Raw genomic sequence first — 20,898 nt, forward strand, 5'->3', positions numbered from 1 at the left:
AACCAGGAAATTCCCAAATACCTGGGTAGAAGGTCGCAGCCCACTCCGATTTCTCTGGTCTCCACTTCAGTCTTGGGCTGGGTTTCTGTCAAATAGTCCAACCTGCTTTGCAGTTCATTATTCTAGAAATGAGAGGAAGGCAGTCTTAGTACATCAAGGCTGGAGCACTAACATCCGTGTGTCTTTCAGAATCGGTGCTGAAGAGCTACATCGATTCCATCATTACGCAAAGCTCTCCAGGTGTGTGCACACATGCACACCGAGTTGTGCATAAATGAAAATAACACATGCTGCTCTATCACGTAATCTGCTTTTGTTTGATCAGCACATTTGTTGTAAGGACGGTGAGATGGCTCAGTGGGTAAAAGTGATGACCGCCAAGGCTGGTGACCGGGGTTTGAACCCTGGGACCTGCATGGTAGAAGAGAACTGACTCCTCCTACAAGACATCTTCTGACTTCCATATAAACCCTATTGCATGTTTGTGAAGACAGACAGACAGACAGACACACACACACACACACACACACACACACACACACACACGTACGCATGCACGCGCATACACACATCAGTGTGTTGTAGATATCTAACCATATTTACTAGCTTCCTTTCTGTGTCAACAAGCTCCGTCAACTGCATCACAGTATCCCAGTGTATGGATGTACAGTGTTTACTTAACTAGTCTCATACAATGGGCAGTTAGATATTTATCGCATTTTTGGCATTATAAATACAGTGCAACTCAACTTTTTAACACTCCCTTACTAAGCTGTAAAATGAGTGAGTCTATTAATTTAATTTAGTGGGAAAGCTTCTATAACTGGATAATTAGTATTTCATAGGTGTGGAAAAATTCAGAATCTCAAACACATAAACTAGAATGAGCTCCTTGGGATTAAAATTAGCATTCTGTATACTTTTCATGGCTTTTTTTTTTTTTTAAGCTGGAGCCAAACACTACATAAGCTTATGATTAGATGCCCAGGAATTGGAAATGTGCCCAATGGGAAAAATGAAGGGCAAGAGGGCAAGAAGGGTGAGGATGGGGCTGACTCAGTTTCACTCTAGATCCAGGGGACCCAGCACCCTCTTCTGGCCTCCAAGGGGTGTCAGATGCCCTGGAGCTGAAGTTCCAGGCAGTTGTGAACTGTCTGACATGGGTGCTAGGAACCAAATCTGAGTCCCCTGCAAGAGCAGCAAGTGTCTTAACTGTGGAGCCAGCTCTCCAAGTTTTCTTTAACTTTTTTTTTTTCCTTTGGTAATGACAGACTCAATTTTAAAACCATAAAGGCCCTATCTATTTTCTTGGCTGGAGTCTTTAAACTTGATATGTAACACATACAAGATAAAATTTACTGAATAAATGTACCAATCACTCATACACATAAAAAATAAATAAACCTTTTTTTTTTTTTTTTTTAAGATAAGGGTTAGAAAAAAGTCCCAGGGACACAGAAGCCGACTTTAGTCTGAAGTGATGTGGGCTGCCACTCAGTATCTCCCCTCAGAATGAGCAACGCCAAGGAGCTGTTGTATAAGCCTTGTTCTACACACTGTTCGGATACATGGAATTGGTATAAGGAAAGAGAATGTGCTCACGATGCCCCGGCAACTAATGAGCTAAGTCAGAAAATGGTCCCACTCTGCCACCCAATCTGTAGAATGGGAGAAAGGTGCTGGCTTCCCGGGGGCTGGGCACATTCTTCTGCTATTTATAAGGAAAGAGAAAAGCCAAAGAGGTCTTTCTTGCTGGCAACTGCAGCCCCCATGGCCTGTTCCTCTCCAATGTAAAGACTTTAATCCTGAAGGCTTCATGGAATGCTAGAGTGAGGCTATACCAACAGGGAGCAGAAGAGATGGAGTTAGCAAAATTTCCTGGACTGGTGACTACAAAATGTTTTGTTTCATTTCATAGGGATTCTGTGTATAATGTCAAATACCCTCGGGGGTACAGAAATTAAAAATTAATACTCATGAAATTTGGATGAAATCAGTAAAAGAAAATAATGTGTGTCTTCTGTACATCAGACAGTGTAAGGGGAGGCAGGGAAGAGTTAAGGAAATACAGCACAAGGTGCATCCCGGTGGAGCTTGGTCTTGCTGGGATACAAACAACTGAGCAGAACGGTGTGATAACATTACAAAAATATCACAAAGTCTTAGCTTGAGCCCAGAGGAGCTACATTAGACCAGGAAAAGGGAGGGAAGGCACTAGCGGTAGCTGGGAAGCAAAGGTGATGTGCACCCATGCTGGGCAGCTCACAACCACCTGTCCTTTCAGCTCCAGGGTGTCTGATGCCCTCTTCTGGCCGAGAAAGGAGCCTTGAACCGCCAAGATAATGCAACAGTGGGCAGATGAGAATCAGGGCAGGAGGGAACCCCAAATTGTGTTCTGCACTCAGTGGAGGCCTCCAGCAGGCCTTTGAACCATGCTCATGAAGGGGGATCTAAAAAAATTTGAATCTTAGTGGTAAAGAAGTGAACTGCGCCATTACCTATTACAGGCACAGCAGGAAATAGCCGGGTCTAAACAAATTCATTTGCTTTTAAGGGAAAAATCCTCAACTGCTCTTTAGAACAATGAACAAACCAACACAGTAGTTCTCAACCTGTGGGATGCAGCCCCCTGGGGCAGAACAACCCTTCCACAGGGGTTGTCTAAGACCATTGGAAAACATAGGTATTTACATTACACTCATAACAGTAGCAAAATGACAGTTATGAAGTAACAACGAAAATAATTTTATGGTCACAGCATTAGAAAGGCTGAAAACCACTGATCTAAAGTCTCCACATTAAAGGGTTCACAATGGCTGGTTTAGAATCCAAAGTCACACGGCACATGAAAAGTCGGGAAGATGTGACCTGTTCTTGGGGAACAGGGATGGACAGACAACAGTCTTGAGGGGACTCAGATACTGGACTTTGCAGGTAAGAATGGGAATGTACCCACTGTAACCGTGACCAAGAGATAGTGGAAAATTACATGCTCACAGTCATGAACTAGTAAAGAAAAAATAACAAAGAGCCATGAAAGATTCAACTGGGAATTTTAGAATAGAGAAGTACAACACTTAAAATTATTGTTATTGTTGTTGTGATTGTTGTTATTTTCTTATGTGGACTTAGGGAGAGCAGGGAGACAGTAAAGGCAAGAACCAGCACATCTAAAGGTGCATTAATAGAAATCATCCAATTAAAAGAAGTTAGGGCTGGGGAGACAGCTCAGTGGGTGAAGTGTCTGCCTTGTAAGAAGACCTGAGTTTGGTCCCAGAACCCGCATAAAAAAAGGCCAGTGCTAGGAAGCAGATTCAGAGCTCATTAGCCAGATAGTATCACCAAATCAGTGAGATCCAGGATCACTGAAAATCCCTGTCTTAAAAAATAAAAAAAAGGGAGGTGGAGGAAAACATCCAACACAGGCATCTGGCCTTCACATGCATGTATGCGCGTGCACATGCATGCACACACACACACACACACACACACACACACACACACACAGTTAAAGACAGAACAATTAGCGGAGCCTCACAGAACCATGCTGCAGTTGTTAAAGGCCTAACAGAGCTTCTGGAACCACAGAAGAGACATCGAGAGAAACAAAGGCAGCCAAATTAAAACCCAGCAAGACAGAACAAACTTCCAATCCCGGCATACTGGGGACAGAGACAGGGGATCAGAAGTTCAAGACCACCCTAGGCTACATGAATCTGTAGCCATCCTGGGCTACATGAGACCCTGCCTCAAAGAGAAAAGAGTAGGAAACAGTCCAAAACCATTTTAAAATAGAGAAGTAGGGTATCTGTAAGATATGCTAATGTTTTGTTGATTTTTAAACTAGGAGGCATTTATAAGGCTGTGTAGCTACTTGTGTATGAATTGTATGCCTGATTATAGCATCGCTGGCACTAAGCTGGAAAGAATAATAAAAAGAAGTGAGAGCCAGTGAAATGACTGAACTCTGCAGAAGCATCTGGGGCTGAGGGGCCACGAGCCGGCTTTCCTGCTTTCAAACACCACCACCTTGTGTTTGGATGTGTAATGAGTACCACCGTATGGACAGGGAGGTTTACATACCTTCCAGGAAGAAAGAACCTGCCATGGTCCCTCTAGGTATATAGGGGAAATTCACACACACACACACACACACACACACACACACACACACACACACACAGAGGAGGCAGTCATCTCCTCTCCCAGCTCCCCTCAGGCCCCCGGAAGCCAATGGCCAGGAGTTGACTGAGATACCTAGACAAGAACACATCCTATAAAATGCATGTGGGGAGCCATGTGCCAGGTGCTGCTGCCACGACGCCCCCCAGGAAACCTAATGAGAGTCCTAATAGTGTTCCCCAGACAGAAAGAGAGGCATGTGCCCTGCACTGTGTATGTTAAGGATAGGTAGGACATAAGCCGGACTTTGGATTCATTTCCTGTGACTCTTCAATGTCACCATAAGTTCAAGATTTTCAGCAAAGCGAAACAGAATCCAGTCCAGAAGGCTTAGCCACTCACTGAAGACCAGGCCTCTAATTTCACTTTAGGACATTATTTTTAAGATTTATTCTCTTTTATATTATGTGTATGAGTATTCACCTGCATGTCTGTGCATTCATGGAGTGTGTGCCGGGTGCCCAGAAGGGGGTGCTGGATGCCCTGGAATTGAAGTTACAGACCGTTGTAGCCACCATGTAGGTTCAGGGAACTGAACCTGTGTCTTCTGCAAGAGCAGCTGCTGCTCTTAACCACTACAGTCCCATGATTTTGAGAATATTTCAAAAAGTGTTTTATTACATTTTTGTGTGAGTGTGTGTGTGTGTGTGTGTGTGTGTGTGTGTGTGTGTGAGAATGTGTACCTGTGGATGTCAGAGGACATCTCACAGGATCTGCTCTTTCCTTCTACAATATGGGTCCTAGAGATGCACTTTAACCCATTGGGCATTCTTGCCGACTCAGAACATTTAAAAATTGTAAATGTTTATTTATGAGCATTGTATATGTCTACATATATACAGACACATGTTCATGTGGGTGCTCATGGAGGCCAGAAGAGGGCATCAGATCCTCTGGAGCTGGAGTTACTGGTAGCTGGGAGCCACCTGACGTGGGTGCTGGGAACTGAACTCCAGTCCTCTGCAAGCACAGCAAGTTCTCTGAAGCACTGAGCCATCTCTCCAGCCCCAGAACATGTTTTAAAGTGTCAGAAAAGGGGAATGGGATAGCTCTTCTCCAGAAGATGAGTAGACAAAAGTATTTCGGGGAGGGAGGGAGAAAAGACTAGGAGAAAGGCAGGCATAAAGGAGCTTTTGAGGATCTGGGGTGTATTTTTGAGGTGTGTGTGCATGTAAAACCTAATCACTTTAAATAACTGTTGAGAGTGAGTGGTAGAACCAAGGAGTAGCTGATATTTTCTATTTGATTCCAGACCACCACCCAGGAGCCCAGGATCAGGCACCCAGTGTTCCCCTGGACTGCTACTCTAATGTCTTGATGTGGTTTGCAGGGGCGGGACAACAAGCTTTCAAACAGTCAAAATAAAAGCAATCTTGTGGGTGACATGAGTCCTCTCTCCTTCCTCTTGCCTCTTTTAAAGATGGCGTCACTGAGCCTAAGCCGTGAGTGGAATGACCTCCTCATGCTCATACACAGATAATGATGAAACGGGTCAGAATCTAGTCTCCCATCAGACACATGCACTTTTTAAGATTTCAACCCAACACTGTCATTGGCAAAGTTTAAATGTGAGAACTATGCCATTGAGTGACAAAAATAATAACAAAACAGATCTCACTCTTGTGTGTGTTTATGTATGTACAGTGCATGTGTGTACATGCAGAGGTGAGAGTTCAGTGTCAGCTCTCATTCCCCAGCCACTATCAACCTTGTATTTTTGAGGTACAGTCTCTCATGGGCCTGGAGCTCACTAAGTAACATAGGCTGTCTGGACAGAAAGCCCTAGGAATCACCTGTCTTAGGGCGTGTCACCACCCCCTGCCCATTACATGGGTTCTGGAGACTGAACCAGGTCCTCACTTTTCCAAGTGAGCTTTCTCCTCAGAATGCTGTAAGGACAAGAATGATCATTCACAGCTAACCTCAGCTACATGCAACAGCAGGTTGAACCTGCCCAAGTCCTGAACCTGCCTGAGTCCTACATGATACCACAGAGTGAAGAACTAAGAGGTATCTGGGTGCATACAATTAACTCGTGACTTACCAATATACACTCCCCACAGACCTAAGGACACTACAGGGATAAGCAAAAATGTGTGTAAGAACCAAGGCTCTTCAGCCATTTACCTACCTTAAGCATTTTCTTATAGCAATAGAAAACTGCTTAAAAGCAGAGAGTGAAGCCAGGCATTGGTGGCGCATGCCTTTAATCCCAGCACTCGGGAGGCAGAGGCAGGCAGATCTCTGTGAGTTCGAGGCCAGCCTGGTCTACAGAGCTAGTTCCAGGAAAGGCACAAAGCTACACAGAGAAACCCTGTCTCAAAAAACCAAAAAAAAAAAAAAAAAAAGCAGAGGGTGAAAAATTGTTATGATCTGGCAGCAAGCTGAGTCTGAGAAATGCCTTTTGTCCATCATAGCATTCAAAGGCAAAGTTAATATACAATATATAAGGAGTATTATCAGATGTCTTTATATCAGCATCCAAGATAATTTTGTAATAGAAAAGTAAGATGATTATAAGATGTGTAAGAAATGTAATTGATATTTTTGACCTAGGAGCTTTTCTAAAACAACATAGTTTATTATGTATTAATTATATGCCTGTCTGTAACACCTCTGTGCTAATAATAATAAAGTGAAGTGAGAATCAGCTCACCCAGGATACCACAGCCCACAGAAGGACAGCTCAGGATCATTAGTCACACATCATCGGGGAAGAGGGGTGCTCACTGTTGTCAGTAATCACACATAGCCAGCAAGGAACAGGTCAGCATATATACACATACATACATATGTCGGCATGTATGTATTTTACACACACACACACACACACACACACACACACACACACACACACACACAAAGCTGGGCATCGGGGGCTAGAGAGATGGCTCAGAGGATAAGAGCACTGGCTGCTCTTCCAGAGGTCCTGAGTTCAATTCCCAGCAACCACATGGTCTCTTACAACCATCTGTAATGAAATCTGGTGCCCTCTTTTGGCCTGCAGGGATACATGCAGACAGACTCTGTGTACATAATAAATAAATAATCTTAAAAAAAAAAAAAAAAAAGCTGGGCATCATGGGAGATACCTGTCATCCCAACTCTGGACAGCTGGAGGCAGGAGGAGCCCTGAGGCTCACTGGCCAGCCAGCCTAACTTACTTGCTACATTCCATGTCAATGGGAAATCCTGCCTCAAAAAAGACAGGTAGTCCTCCCCAGGAATAACACCAAAGGCTGTTGTCTTCTAGCCTAAACACACATACACACACAATACTAAAATAAACGAAACAGTAGCCTTAGGAAGGTTAAAAAAAATAACAACACAATGAGTTAAATTTGTGATATTTAATATTTTAGAATACTTAATTCTAACTGCATTGAATTTTTTTTTCCTGTGACTTATTTTGCATGCTTGTCTGCTGTTTAAGGTCGATGGGGAAAGTGGTCAAGAGCAACTGGCCATATTTGCTCTGAATTTAAATAATTTAAGGAAGGTTAATGAGCTCTAGTGTTTAAATGCTTAAGGAAGACTGGATTCCCAGTCCTGTTCTGAGACAGGGCATAGTCGATACTGTAGGGCCCTCTGGCACCCTCTGATGCTCAGGGCCTCCTCACACACATACCTCCTCAGTCTTTACCTGGGGTTTCCTGTGAGCAACACAGAAAAAGTGATCCTGCCTAGGTGGTCAAATGGCCAGACCCCCAGGAGCAGACCCAAGCCACTGTCTTGGTGGGGTTAGTGAATGCTCAGTCTGCTGGAGATAACTCAAGCTAGCTCCATTCCATATCCCAGAGCCCCGAGGGTCATGAGCCTCGGCTGCCCACAGAGCTCAGCTTCCTTTCCCAGCCTCATCTCCCCATTCTACACTGGGGACTCCTGGAATCACCTCCCAACATCACCTCATAGCCACATCTCAGCAGCCCAAACCACGAGCTGAGCTGAGTCATCCGAGCATTCAGCAAAGCATGCATTTGCAAGCCTCTCACTGGGCACAACACTCCCCTGGACATCCAGGGGTCTGTCTACTGGAGAGCTTGGGAGTGCCACAGACAGAAGGAAGGTGGGGGACCCACGGGGGGGGGGGGCTCCTGTCTCCGGCAGCATCCCTTCCCTGTCTTCTGCAAACTCCTTCTCTCTGGGCACATAGACCTCTCCTGGGGACTCTTGACTGTCACTAGGAAACAATGCATCTGCACCCCAATACACACAGGGCTGCCGTTTCAGAAACCAGGGGAGGCAGTGCATACCTGTAACCCTGTAACTAGAAGGCAGAAACAGAAAAGCAAGTGGTCAAGGTCACCCTTGGCAACACACAGGGTTTGGGGCCAGCCTGGGCTACTTGAGATACTATCTTAAAAAAAAGCTGGTGCTGGACCCAGTGACCAAGGAGGAGGAGACACAAGTGGGGACAGAAAAATATCCATTTACTCATCTTTAAGACACTGAGACTAATGGGTCTTGAATCTGATACCAGGTCCCTAGTGGCCATGGAGGCTCCTGGTTAGGGCAGCCTGTAGGCAGTCCCTCCATCAAAGTAAATGATGACCTGGCTCACCACGCCTGCAAGCATGCATCAGGGGAGACTGTAGATTCAGACTCACAATCTCTACTGTAAGTGTGGACAGGAAATGATTTTCTTGAAATTCACCCTCTTATCTTTAAAACAGGGGATATATCATTTCTTCAGAGGGCAGCCCTTTCAATAATCTAAGAACAGAGCACTCACTCTTTAGAATTTTGGTTGTGAGCCTGGCCTTTAACGGCTGATCCGTCTTTCCAGCCCAAGCCAGGCATTTCCTAGGCGCTCTCCTAGGACTGTCCCACACTGTCCTGCACAGGTATAGTTATGATTCCTTTGTAGAGCTAAGAGACCTTCCTGATCACTCGGTCAATAAGCAGTCATGTGCTCCACCAAGATAGACCTGGTTCCACTCTGTGCCTACATTATACAGACCATACAGAAAGGAACCAGCAGTGCCCAGCACGCACTAGACACTCAACAAATGCCATCCTACTTTTCTTCTGGCTTCACTGTTGTGTCCTGGGCTGTCTCATGGGGGAAGGGCCACAGAGAGGGACAGTGACAAGGGCAGCTGCTTGGCAAACAAGCTCTTTGTGGAGGCAAAGAGGACAAAGGCTCAATGCCAAGTTCTTAATAAAGAGCCTACAGGGAAAACGGATTTCAGTTCTTCTATTAATACCCAGCCTCCTAAGAGTCTTCCAACTCGTAATTTCGTTCCCTGGAACTGCCACAAAATCCCCCAAATGCCTTTCAAAAGGCCAGAGGCAGGACTATGAAACAACTCTGAGCTGCAGGCAAAGCTAAGCCACCTCTAAAACATGCTTATCAAAGTAACAGGACAAGTGTTGGACTGGGAGTCTGTTCTCCAACCAGGGATCTGGGTTTTCCTAGGCTGGGTGAGCCTGGGTGAAGTCACCAACCTTTTCTGCCTCTTTTTTCCATTTCACACAGAAATCACAATCCTTCTCTCCACATTTTAAAGGTGCCAAAGAAAACACATGTGAGGGACGTATGTGCAGATCATTCACAAATTATAAAGCCCTACACGCTCGTGGGAGCTTATGAGTGCTGATGGTGTATCAGTTGCTGGGGGACTTCTGGAAGCAGACCCGCTGTTTGCAAGCACAGCCTCCCGAGGAGCAGGCTGGAGCGTGGAGAGGGAGAGGGTAGAGAAAAAAGAGCTGTCAGGGCTCCTCTGCAGAGCTGGCAGTTAACCTTCAATCAATTTTATAAGGCCAGGAAATAGCCATATTTTTAATTAAGTGTCCACAGCACGATCAGCAACATAAAATTTAATGGCAGGGAAGACACCGATTTGAAAGCGCCGTAGCCTCTTACCTCTCCTTCCAGGAAAGAGATTTTTTCTAAAAGCTGCAATATTAGCAGCTGCTTCTGCTGCACTTTTTTCTTTAATGATTCAATCTGGAAAGAGACAAGAGGAAAACAGTCAGACAAAAATGCAGAGCTGTACAACTGCAAAGTAATCAGTGGGCGGAAATACTCCTGCTGGCTTACATAGAACCTGTGTGCAGACTGCTTTTCCATTTAATTCTTTTTTTTCTTTTGAGACAGGGTGGGTCTCGTGTATCTCAGGCTGGTCTCCAGTTGCTATATAGCAGGACATGACCTTGAAGCTCTGATCTTCCTGCCTCCACATCCTGGGAGCTGGGATTTCAGGTGTGTATCACCGGATCTGTTTTATGGGGTGCTGGGGACTGAACTTGGGGCTTTGTGCATGTTAGGTAAGCATTCTACCCACTGAGCTGCATCCCAGCCCTTCCATCTGGATTCTCTGTTTCCTGGATCACAGCTGACCTGAGAATCTCTGACAACAGGGGATTCTGAGACCCAGGGATGTCCCGTTAGGATTGTGTAGCCAAACTCTCCACACCGACTGTGCTGTTTGGATAATAACCGCTTACAGTTTGGGGAGTCTGCTTCAGGACAGACACAAACAAGTCAACAGAGGTGACTAATTATCTAACTTGGACTGATATAGCATCTGCATTTCAAACTTTTTTTTTTTTTTTTTTTTTTTTTGGTTTTTTCAAGACAGGGTTTTTCTGTGTAGCTTTGTGCCCCTGGAACTCACTTGGTAGCCCAGGCTGGCCTCGACCTCACAAAGATCTGCCTGGCTCTGCCTCCAGAGTGCTGGGATTAAAGGCCTGCGCCACCACCGCCCGGCGATTTCAAACATACTCCTCCTAATACATTTGTATCTGACCAACCAAGTGTCCAGAGTTTGTTTGGAGGTAAAGATCACTAAAATTGTTCATGGAATTCAGAGGGCTAAGGAGGCAGGAACAGACCTGGACTGCACTGTCGCCTCTGTAACTCATGTTACACCTGTAACATCATGTGACACACCCTGGACTCCTCTTGGCTTTTCACTCAGGCATCTTGTTTCCTGGGACAGAGCAGAGGATCTCCAAAATCAAGAACCAGGGTACTTTGTGCCAGGTCATGTCTTGAACAAAAGTGAGATCAGTCTGCAGACTCAGTCAATGGTATGCTACCTTTCCAACAAGCGCGTGTATTTGAGCATTTGGATATCCATTTATAAAAAGCCCTCAGTGCAATGTGATAGAACTCCCATGCCAGGGAACCAAGTGGCACCTGGAAAAGCATATGCGTGCTGATCGTTTGATCTAGAAATACCGTTTCTAGGAATATATCCCAAAGACACATTAGACAAATTAGAAATAACTTGTACATGTGATTTTTGGTTTTAGAAAACACGAAATAAGAGACTGGTTGAACAACCTACACTATACCCTGCCAGTGAAGGTCTAAGCAACCTTCAAAAACAAGGATCTTTTACACACTGACATGAGAAACTTTTTTTTAATTAATTAATTTTATGTTGTGTCCGTGTTTTGCCTGAAATGTATGTATGCGTGCACCACTTATGGACTCTCCAAGAAGCCAGAAGAGGATGTCGGATCCTCTGGGACTGGAGTTAGAAAAGGTGAACTGCCACGTGGATGCCCTCCGCAAGAAAAGCCAGTGCTCCTAACTGCTGAGCCATCTCTCCAGCCCCAACTTTAGAAGTGAAGAATGTGTGTGGTGGCTGGAACAGAACAGCAGGGAAGAGAGACTTGGAGAATTGTATTACACCCCAGAACCAACTGACACTAAGGAACTGCCATCTTGTCAGGCGTGGTGGCAGCATGGTGAGAACCTCAGAACAAGTGTGTGGTTCGGACAGGCGCTGTGCACTGTGCAGGAAACTTACAAACACGAGCTAGGATTTGCTTCAAGTTGGAACACAGAGATGGTAAAAAGAGGAGTAAAGAAACCCAACGTGGCTGCATGGATCTTCTGTTTGGCCTGGAATGAGCCTAGTGGGCTTCACCGATAACCTCTTCGTGCTGGGAGAACTGGGCACTTACTCATTTGGAGACCAAGTCTCTAACCCAGGCTGGCCTCAGGCTCTCTGTGTAGCTTAGAACCTCAAACACTTGACCCTCCTGCTAGGATTATAGGCTGCACCATCACACTTAATTTTATGCCGTGCTGGGGATCAAACCCAGGACCTCCTGCATACCAGGTGATCATTCTGTCAGCTGATCTATATCCCCAGCCTGCATTTGACATTTTTATTATAAGATATTTTAAATTTCGTGTGATATCAAGATATATCACCCTATGGAAAGAAAAGCTAGCCATATAAAATAGAACCAGATAAACATACTTATGGTTTTTAATAACTAAAGAAATTAAAGAGAGTCACAAGTTACCTTAATACCTCTGAAATCTGCCCCAAAGTAGTGCCTGAAGAGGCTAATGTTGGCAAGCCTGCAAGGGGCAGACACTCATATGTTGCAGGTGGTACTGTAAATTAGACTGACCCTTCAGGCAATTTAGCAATAAATATTAAGAGCCATAAAGCTGCTCAGACCCTTTGACCCACTAATCCCCCTCCTGGGAATTTGTCCTAAGGATATAACTCAAACACAGGAAAAAAAGCTGCATGGAGAGAGATGTTCTTGCCTCCATTATTTATAATAGAGAGAAAATGGAAATAACCTTAATGCCTCTCACTAAAGGAACCGGCCATAAATTACGAGATACCAGCATGATGGAGTGTATCACACAAACACTAGAAACAAACACATTGCAAAGTGGGAAAGTGTTTATAAAAAGCCTCGAGGGACAGAAACACCAAAGTGTACCCAAGTGAAAATAAAAGCCATTGAGGGGATTAGGGAAGAGAAATAGTTCTGATGTTGGTGTAGGATTGTGGGCCCAAAGGGGGGAAAATTGTCACTTTCTGTGTTTTGTGTAGGAAAGGCTTACAAAAACCACCCCATAATATTCTTTTGCCTTTCCTTCCTGCAGTACTGAGATTTGGTGTGTCGATACACGAATTTCCATGTTTGCACACACATGCATGTGCGTGTGTTTGCATATGTATGTGGAGGCCGGAGGCTGACACTGTGTATCGTCTCTGTTACTTTGCACCCTATGTTTTGAGACATGATCTCTCACTGACTTGGCGCTTACTGAGCCTTCCTGTCTCTGCCCCATTTCATCATTGCTGGGACTACAGGCACAGTCTGCCGTGACCAGTGTTTTTGTGGGCGGTAGGAATTCAAAGTCATGCCCTCATGATTTCAGGGCAAGCGCCTTACCAACTGGGTCATCTCCCCAGCCCTGAAGAATTTTAAAATTAACTTTTGGTTGTCTTTTGTTTTCTTTTTCCCTTTTGGTGGTACTGGGTATTGAACCCAGGGCCCAGTACATGCTAAGTAAACACTCTACTACTGAGCTAGGTCCCCAGACCTAAAATGACTTAAATCTTTAGTGGTAGCCAAAATGAGACCTGAAATTCACTGTAGGGCTTAAGATGGTAAGGAATGAAATTCTATCAAATAACATAAACAGTGATTTCAAACACCCTAGCCTTCTGCCTCTGAAGGACCCTTGAATGGCGTGGGAGTCAAGGAAACAAGAGATGTGGTTTTCTTTGAACACTAAAACCAGGCCACAGAGAGCAGCAGGACCTTGGGACATGAGAATCTCATGGGAAGACAAAAGCCATCCTGCTGACCACTACCCTTAGATTCCAGTTTTGAAATGACATTGGTTTTCCATGTCTGTGGGTTCTGCATTCTCAGATTCAAACCACAGGCCAGAAATAGTTTTTAGGTGTCTGGGTTTAATGTGTACAGATGGTTCTCTTACTAACATTCCTTATATAATATAGTATAAAAACTATATACATAGTGTTGCTATTTTATTATTTATATATTTATTATATTTTATTATTATTATAAGTAATCTAGAGATGTTTAAAGAAAGAGATGTGTACAGACTCTGTCTGAATACTGCACAATTTCCTGATATTCTCAGATATTTTTGGTCTCCATGGAGGATTCTAGAACCAGATGCTCACAGATACCAAGCAATGGCTATAAATCAATCCACAGCAAAGGCATCAGGAGACATGACAGAGAATGTTCTGGGAGCCTTTTTTGAGAAAGGAGAGAAAGGATGATGTCACTCTGAGGAGGCATTTGGTTGGGAGGAGGAGGAAGGGATGGTGGGTGGAGAGAATTCAGGGATTTTAGCAAATGTTCCTGATTCGATGGTGATACTGAAAAATGAACATTCCTCATATGCAGTCAAACCAGGTTTAAACAGTGCTGGGGATCAAACCTAGGGCTATTTGTATGCTGGGTAAGCATTCTTCCAATTGAGCTATACCTCAGCCCCTCTTTTCTGTCACTATTTATTTTTTGAAACAGGGCCTCACATAGCCAAGGCTGACTAGGAACTCACACTGTTGCCAAAAACCTTGAACTCTTCCTGATCCTCCTACCCCACCCCAGAGTGCTGAGATCAAGGCTTGCTCTTCTACCCAGGCCTTCTGTGACTTCTTGAGGTATTCCAATTTGTAACATGACCCTCAGGAAGTTCAATTGGTCTTCAGGAAATCCGCATTTAGGTCTAGCTGTCACCAGGTGGTGGTCAATGATCCAGAATACTAGGCTCAAGTCAGGATGCTAAGAAGCGGGAAGTCAGAGCACTTGCTTTCCAGACCTTCATTGTGATTTCTACAAGACTTAATCTTGTTACACTAGCTGAATTTAAATGTCACACTGAGGTCCAATTCTAGACCCCCTGCCTATAATCTTACCTGGTATCTTTAAACTGAGGTTAAAATGATGCTTTCTAACTCCTGTCTCCATCAGCATGGCTCTACACCACACTGAACAGATGACCTACACCAATGAAATCTTGCAAGATGCCAACTGTCTAAGCCTTCAGGCTGATTTGGCATTTAAAAGGGAAGGGAAGGGGTGGAGAGATGATTCTGTGGTTAAGAGCACTTACTGCTCTAGCAGAGGACCAGGATTCTGTTTCCAGCACCCACATTGGGTGGCTCACAACTCCCTGGAATTCCAGCTCCAGGGGAGCTGATGCCCTTTTCTGGCCTCTGTGGTACTGCACACAGTGATGCATATACAGGCACACATATACATAAATTTTAAGCTAATTTTTTTAAGAGAAGGGAAATAGCAGTTGTAGCTTGTTATGACTGATCACTGCTTTTCTCCTCTTTAGTAATAGTTGAGACACTTGGATCTATAGTGTGAGCTAAGCAATTATCCTTAAGCATGGCTACACACTGGCATTGCCTATGGAGGCAGTGGGCTAGCAACCTGTTGGGTTTTTGTTTCGTTTTGTTTTGTTTTATGTGATGCTTTGGAACCATTATTGTAGTGAAAGGCTTCCTCTCAATTTGCCTCAAAAAGAGTCACCAACCAGACCAAGAAGAAATCATACAAAAATTTAGGAACAGGGTTGAGGAGACTATGTAGCTGACATACTATGTTGGCTCAGTCAGTCAAGTGGTTACAAGGCTGAGGTGGATCCTCAGAGCATGCATTTAAAAAGTCAGGCATGGTGGTAGGCCCTGTGCTGGGAGGCAGGAACTAGCAGATTCCTGGGGTTTAGTGACCAGCAAGCCCAGCCTAATCCACAAGCTCGAGGCTAATGAGAGATCCTGTCTCAGCAAATAAATAAATAAATAAATAAATAAATAAATAAATAAATAAATAAAAGTAGATGGCTCTTGAGGAATAAGGCTGATACTAGAGGTGGTACTCTGGCCTCCACAAACATGCACACAGGGATATGCTCCCATATCTCACACACACACACACACACACACACACACACACACGCACACACGCACACACGCACACACGCACACACGCACACACGCACACACGCACACACACACACACACACACACCACATGCACATAACCCACCGCATCCCCTACACACAGATTAGGACAGGTTCTATGCTGTAAGACTTGCAACTTTCTGTGCTTTTCTCTCTAACAATAACATGTAGGAGACAGGCCATTTTATGTTAGAAGATGGAAAACGACACCCCCTATAGCTGGGTTTATGTGACCAACACCCAGTTGTGCAAGGCTCAGAAAACATAATTCAATATGGAACTTGGGAACTGGGAGGAGAAATTAGTGAGATACAGCCACAAATAAGCATCTGATACTAGAGATGATTGACACAGGTTGTTAAGAAAAATATTCTTTAGGTATTTTCTTATCCCAGCTGGGAAATGATAATATACATGGAAAATGCCTCATAAAAGAGGAAGCACGTGAAGCAGAGTGCATGCAAGATTTCTCCCAGCTAGATGACTCATCCCAGAACCGTGTGTCCAGTCTGCTTTCCTCCCTCCTCAAATCTGTACTGACAGTCATGTCAAAAACTGTTGGTCAAGCTGGGCAGTGGTGATGCACGCCTTTAATCCCAGCACTTGGGAGGTAGAGGCAGGTGGATCTCTGTGAGTTCAAAGCCAGCCTGGTCTACAGAGTGAGTTCCAAGACAGCCAAGGCTACACAGAGGAACCCTGCCTCAAGCCACCCTCTACAAAACAACAACAACAAACCCAACTGGTGGTCAGGAGCTGGGGATGTGGCTTACTTGGTAGAGTGTTTTCCTATCATGCATGAAGCCCTGGGTTCAATCACCAGCACTTCATAAAACTGGGTGGTGGTGCACACCTGTAATCTCTATACTCAGGTACTGACCAGAAGTTCAAGGTCAGCTTCAGCTACACAGTACATCTGAGGCTATTTTGAACTACATGAGTCTACCTCAACCAACACCTAGAGTCAAGGGTAAGTACAGGGGCTCACACTTGTAATTCCAGCCCTCAGGAGGGCAAGGCAGGGAGACTGTCACATATTCCAGGCCAGCAGAGGCCACATAGTGAATTCCAGACCAGCCTAGGCTACAGTGTAAGGTCCCATTATAAACAAAGAAAGAAACACCCTGGTCACAACTAGAAGTCCTTCACTGAGACAAAGACAAACCAGCTATGATGGAGGACAGTTAGGTTTGGGTAAAAATCTTATAGGGAGAGGCTGCAAACCCAGAAAGTGTTGAAATAATTAGGCATCAACTCCTGGGGTTCTGACCCAAGTAAATAGAACCTCTTGGGGAATTACTGGTCAACAACTGCCTTAAGAGAATGAAACTCAAATTTAATCAGAAGCCAAAAACTAACCTATAATGAGGAGCACCAATCAGAGCAAGTACTGGACCAGAATCCACCAATGAACCTCTATCTAGGGGCTTCAGAGATCAGAAACTGCCCTCTAACATCTAACTAGGCACTTTCTAATTTAAACACACACACACACACACACACACACACACACACACACACACACACACACACACATTATTTTTAAATTTAATTCAAGGTCTCATGGATCCCAGGCTGGTCTTGACCTCCCAAGTAACTGAGAATGACCTTGAACTTGACCCCTGCCTCCACTTACAGAGTGGACCACCACACCTGGTTTATTCTGGGGATTAAACCCAGGCCTTTCTGCACACTAGGCAGATAGTCTAGGGACCAAACTACATCCCCAGCCCTCCATATTTTCCTTGTCTTGCTTCAGACAACACCCTGTGAAAGTGTCTCCTTTGTGCCCCTTGTGAAGTCCTGGACTGAAACACTTGTGTGTGGTGCTGCCTGATTCATGAATGGACTGACACAGTTCTCCATGGTGCTCATGAATGGCTGCTTTCTCAGAGAACCAGATAAAACAAAAAATACCAATAGTCACATTGATTCAACTGTTTAAGCTCTTGTCATAGGAAGAAGCTAGGCTACACATGTGACATTTCTGTCTCTTTCCTTTCAAATCTGCTTTATTGTGCATTTGTTTTCATTGTAGGAATAGCCACAAGGCCTACAGGCACACGTTTTCAAGATCAAGATCGAAGGGCCGTGAGTGCATTAACTAACGTTACCCAAGAAGCCACGCCTGTCATCACTAACACACCGCTGTGTTATTGCTTCCTTCCTGAGGACCCATCACCACCACCACCCCGGCTATCTACTTTAAACTTTGTGTACTCTCTCCTTAAAACATTGGTCAAGGGTTGGAGATTTAGCTCAGTGGTAAAGCGCTTGCCTAGCAAGCACGAGGCCCTGGGTTCAATCCTCAGCTCGGGGAAAAAAAAAAATTGGCCAAAGATGTGTAAATGACATTCCATGTTTCTGAATACTGAGAAATTGATTTTAGGTCAAAATAAAGAAACATGAAACTTTATTATGAGTCTCTATGGCCTTCTCATGGGAAATATCTGTTGTCACGGTATTTGAAAACTTAAAATTCCCACAAGGAATTAGCTCAGATCCACAGTACTATTTTCAGAATGTATTTGTTTTCTATGTGTATGTGCTTGCAGAAGTTTTATGTACATCACATGCACTCGGGTACCCTTTGAGCCCAGAAGTATAGGATTCCTTGGAACTGGAGTTGTAGGTGGTCATAAGCACTGAGAACCGAACCCTGATTCTATGCAAGAGCAGCAAGTGTTCTTCACTCCGCCATCTCTCCAGATATCTCCCCTCCCCTATACCAACACTGTTTTCAAAACCACTAGAGAGCCATTGAGTCAGGACTCTTACAGAACAAGGATAGAACAGGACAGGAAGAACCTTCTAGAATTCATTCAAACTTCCACCTCTTGCTTCTGCTTCCTCTTGTCCTTAGAGCGCCTTCCCTGTTCTCAACCAGATCTCTTGCTCTATGATCTGTCAGAGTCATTCCCCGACTCTGACTCCCCCAGCTGAGGATTGAACCCAGGGCCTTGTGCTTGCTAGGCAAGCGCCCAACCCACAGTCATTCTTATACCCTCTGCAAAGCAGGGATCATGTTTGATCCCCTATACAACATCTTGAAAACATGAACGTAAGCAGCATTTTGCACCCTTCTTTCGAAGGGTTTGGTTTGGCACAACTCCCCGTGACGCTAGTGTAGAAGTTGTGTGGTGTTGCCATATTGTCATATTTTCACGTTTGGTTTGGCTTGGTTAACTTGCAGTGCTGAGGACCAAACGCAGGCCCTTGAGTACCAAGTCACTCTGCCACTAGGCTACATCTCTACCCTTTTGAGTTATAAATTTAAACTCCACTGTCCTTGATAAAGGAAAAGCCACCATAAACATGTAAAAGTAAAAATAATAAAGCCTAGCCTCCTTTTCAATATCATAAGGCATGGAGCAATTTGACAAGATCAGATGGTGTCCTGCGCTAACACAGCCTGGAAAAATGGCTTCACAAGGATGAAGAGGAGGGTGCATTACCTCATGGGAGGGGATGAATCAAGGCCCTGACCAAATGAAACTGAAAATTGCTAAATGAAGCTGTGAGTGGAGAAAATGAAAAATCAATGGGAGCCCAGAGGAGATAGGCACATTTTTCATCTTCATGGAGCTGGAGTAGGTAGTGGAAATCCACTTTCAATTAATGTGTCTTGTGGCATTCAGCCAGGCTGGATACGAACCGGGTGCATATTTTAATCAATTTTTTCTATTAAGTTTGAAGTAATATATAACAATAGAACTATGCTAGTCACAAGGATCAGTTGAAATGGGCTTCTGAGCTAAGATAATCTTATTTGGTTTGATTTCTACCTTAGATTGATGAGAATTCAACTTCTCAGTGTTGAACAGCATGCAGATCCTCCTGGGTACCCAAGAATGACTTAAACATCAGGGAAGAAGGAGCGCATTGGCTTCCCAATGCCAATGCATCCACTGGAAAGAAAGGAAGATGTACTAGCTATAGGCCTTGGATGGCTTAGTTCGCGATGCTCACAAACACCCCAAAGTGGTTATCACCCCCAGCAAGGATCCAAGGTGCAAGATGCTGGAAAGAGCTGAGATCTCAGCCGCAGCCTCTTTAATGCTGAGACCCTGGCTCTTTTTATCCACATCCCGCTGTTGGGGGATTCTTCTGCTACCATCCTCTTGAGGACCATACCTTAGCATTATGACAGTGGCCTGGGAAAAAGGGTGGGCTGGGAAAAAATGGTATTGTGGGATTTGCCTTTATGAAGGACTTCTTGGGGCTGCCCAGTGCGTGCGTGCATGCATGCATCTGTACGTGTGTGTACATGTTGTATGTGTGTGTCTGTGCACATGCACACATGTGTGCATGCAGAGGTTAATGACAGATGTCTTCCTCACTGAACCTGGATCTCACCAATTAAGCTAGACTGGCCGGCCAGCAAGTTCAAGGGACCTTGCCTGGTGCTGCCACACTCAGCCTTCTGGCAGCACTGGGGATCTGAACTTGGGCCCTCATTCTTTCATGGCAAGCACTCTGCCAACTGAGCCATATCCCCAGTCGTAGTCCTTGCCCATTTTATTTTCTGAGATAGGGTCTCATTAGCTTGGGCCAGCTGAGGATGACCTTGATCTTCAAATGTTCCTGCCTCTATCTACCAAGTTCTGGAATTGCAGGCCACAGGATATGCCGCCACCACGCCCAGGAAGGCCCCATTCTTTAAACTGCCCCGCCCAGGGGGAGGCAAGTGGGATGGAGAAAGAAAACAACTTGCTTGTCTGTCCCTGAGCTTTCCTGGGTGGATAAAATTTCAGAGGAACAGCCCCAGATGCTGATGGGAATATCTGGGAAGAAGGCTGACTCAGGGCCAGACAATGCCCATCTCTCCACAGCTGGCACCAAAGTGACACTAAAAACGGTCCTTTCAAAATATCCCTAAAATGCAGGCGTTGTGAATATGAACCCTGCCCACACCAGCCGAGCTCTCCTCCCAACCCTTTCTTCCTTCAACCCTGCTATTAGCCTGGCATCCTAGACACCACTCTGAGGCTCAG

At 44.8% G+C, this 20,898-nt stretch overlaps 1 protein-coding gene across 1 annotated transcript in view; it reads right to left on the reverse strand.

Annotated features, from left to right (window-relative positions):
- Positions 1 to 20,898, reverse strand: part of LOC118588046 (myocardial zonula adherens protein) — a 92,469-nt gene that overhangs the window by 11,747 nt on the left and 59,824 nt on the right. The window contains exons 11-12 of the mRNA XM_036194336.1: positions 10,049 to 10,132; positions 22 to 122 (exon numbers count right to left, since the gene is read on the reverse strand). Coding sequence (XP_036050229.1) covers positions 22 to 122; positions 10,049 to 10,132 — 185 coding nt within the window. The remainder of the gene's footprint in view (positions 1 to 21; positions 123 to 10,048; positions 10,133 to 20,898) is intronic.

The sequence above is a fragment of the Onychomys torridus genome, chromosome 7 (assembly GCF_903995425.1).
Source record: "Onychomys torridus chromosome 7, mOncTor1.1, whole genome shotgun sequence".
Taxonomy (NCBI): domain Eukaryota; kingdom Metazoa; phylum Chordata; class Mammalia; order Rodentia; family Cricetidae; genus Onychomys; species Onychomys torridus.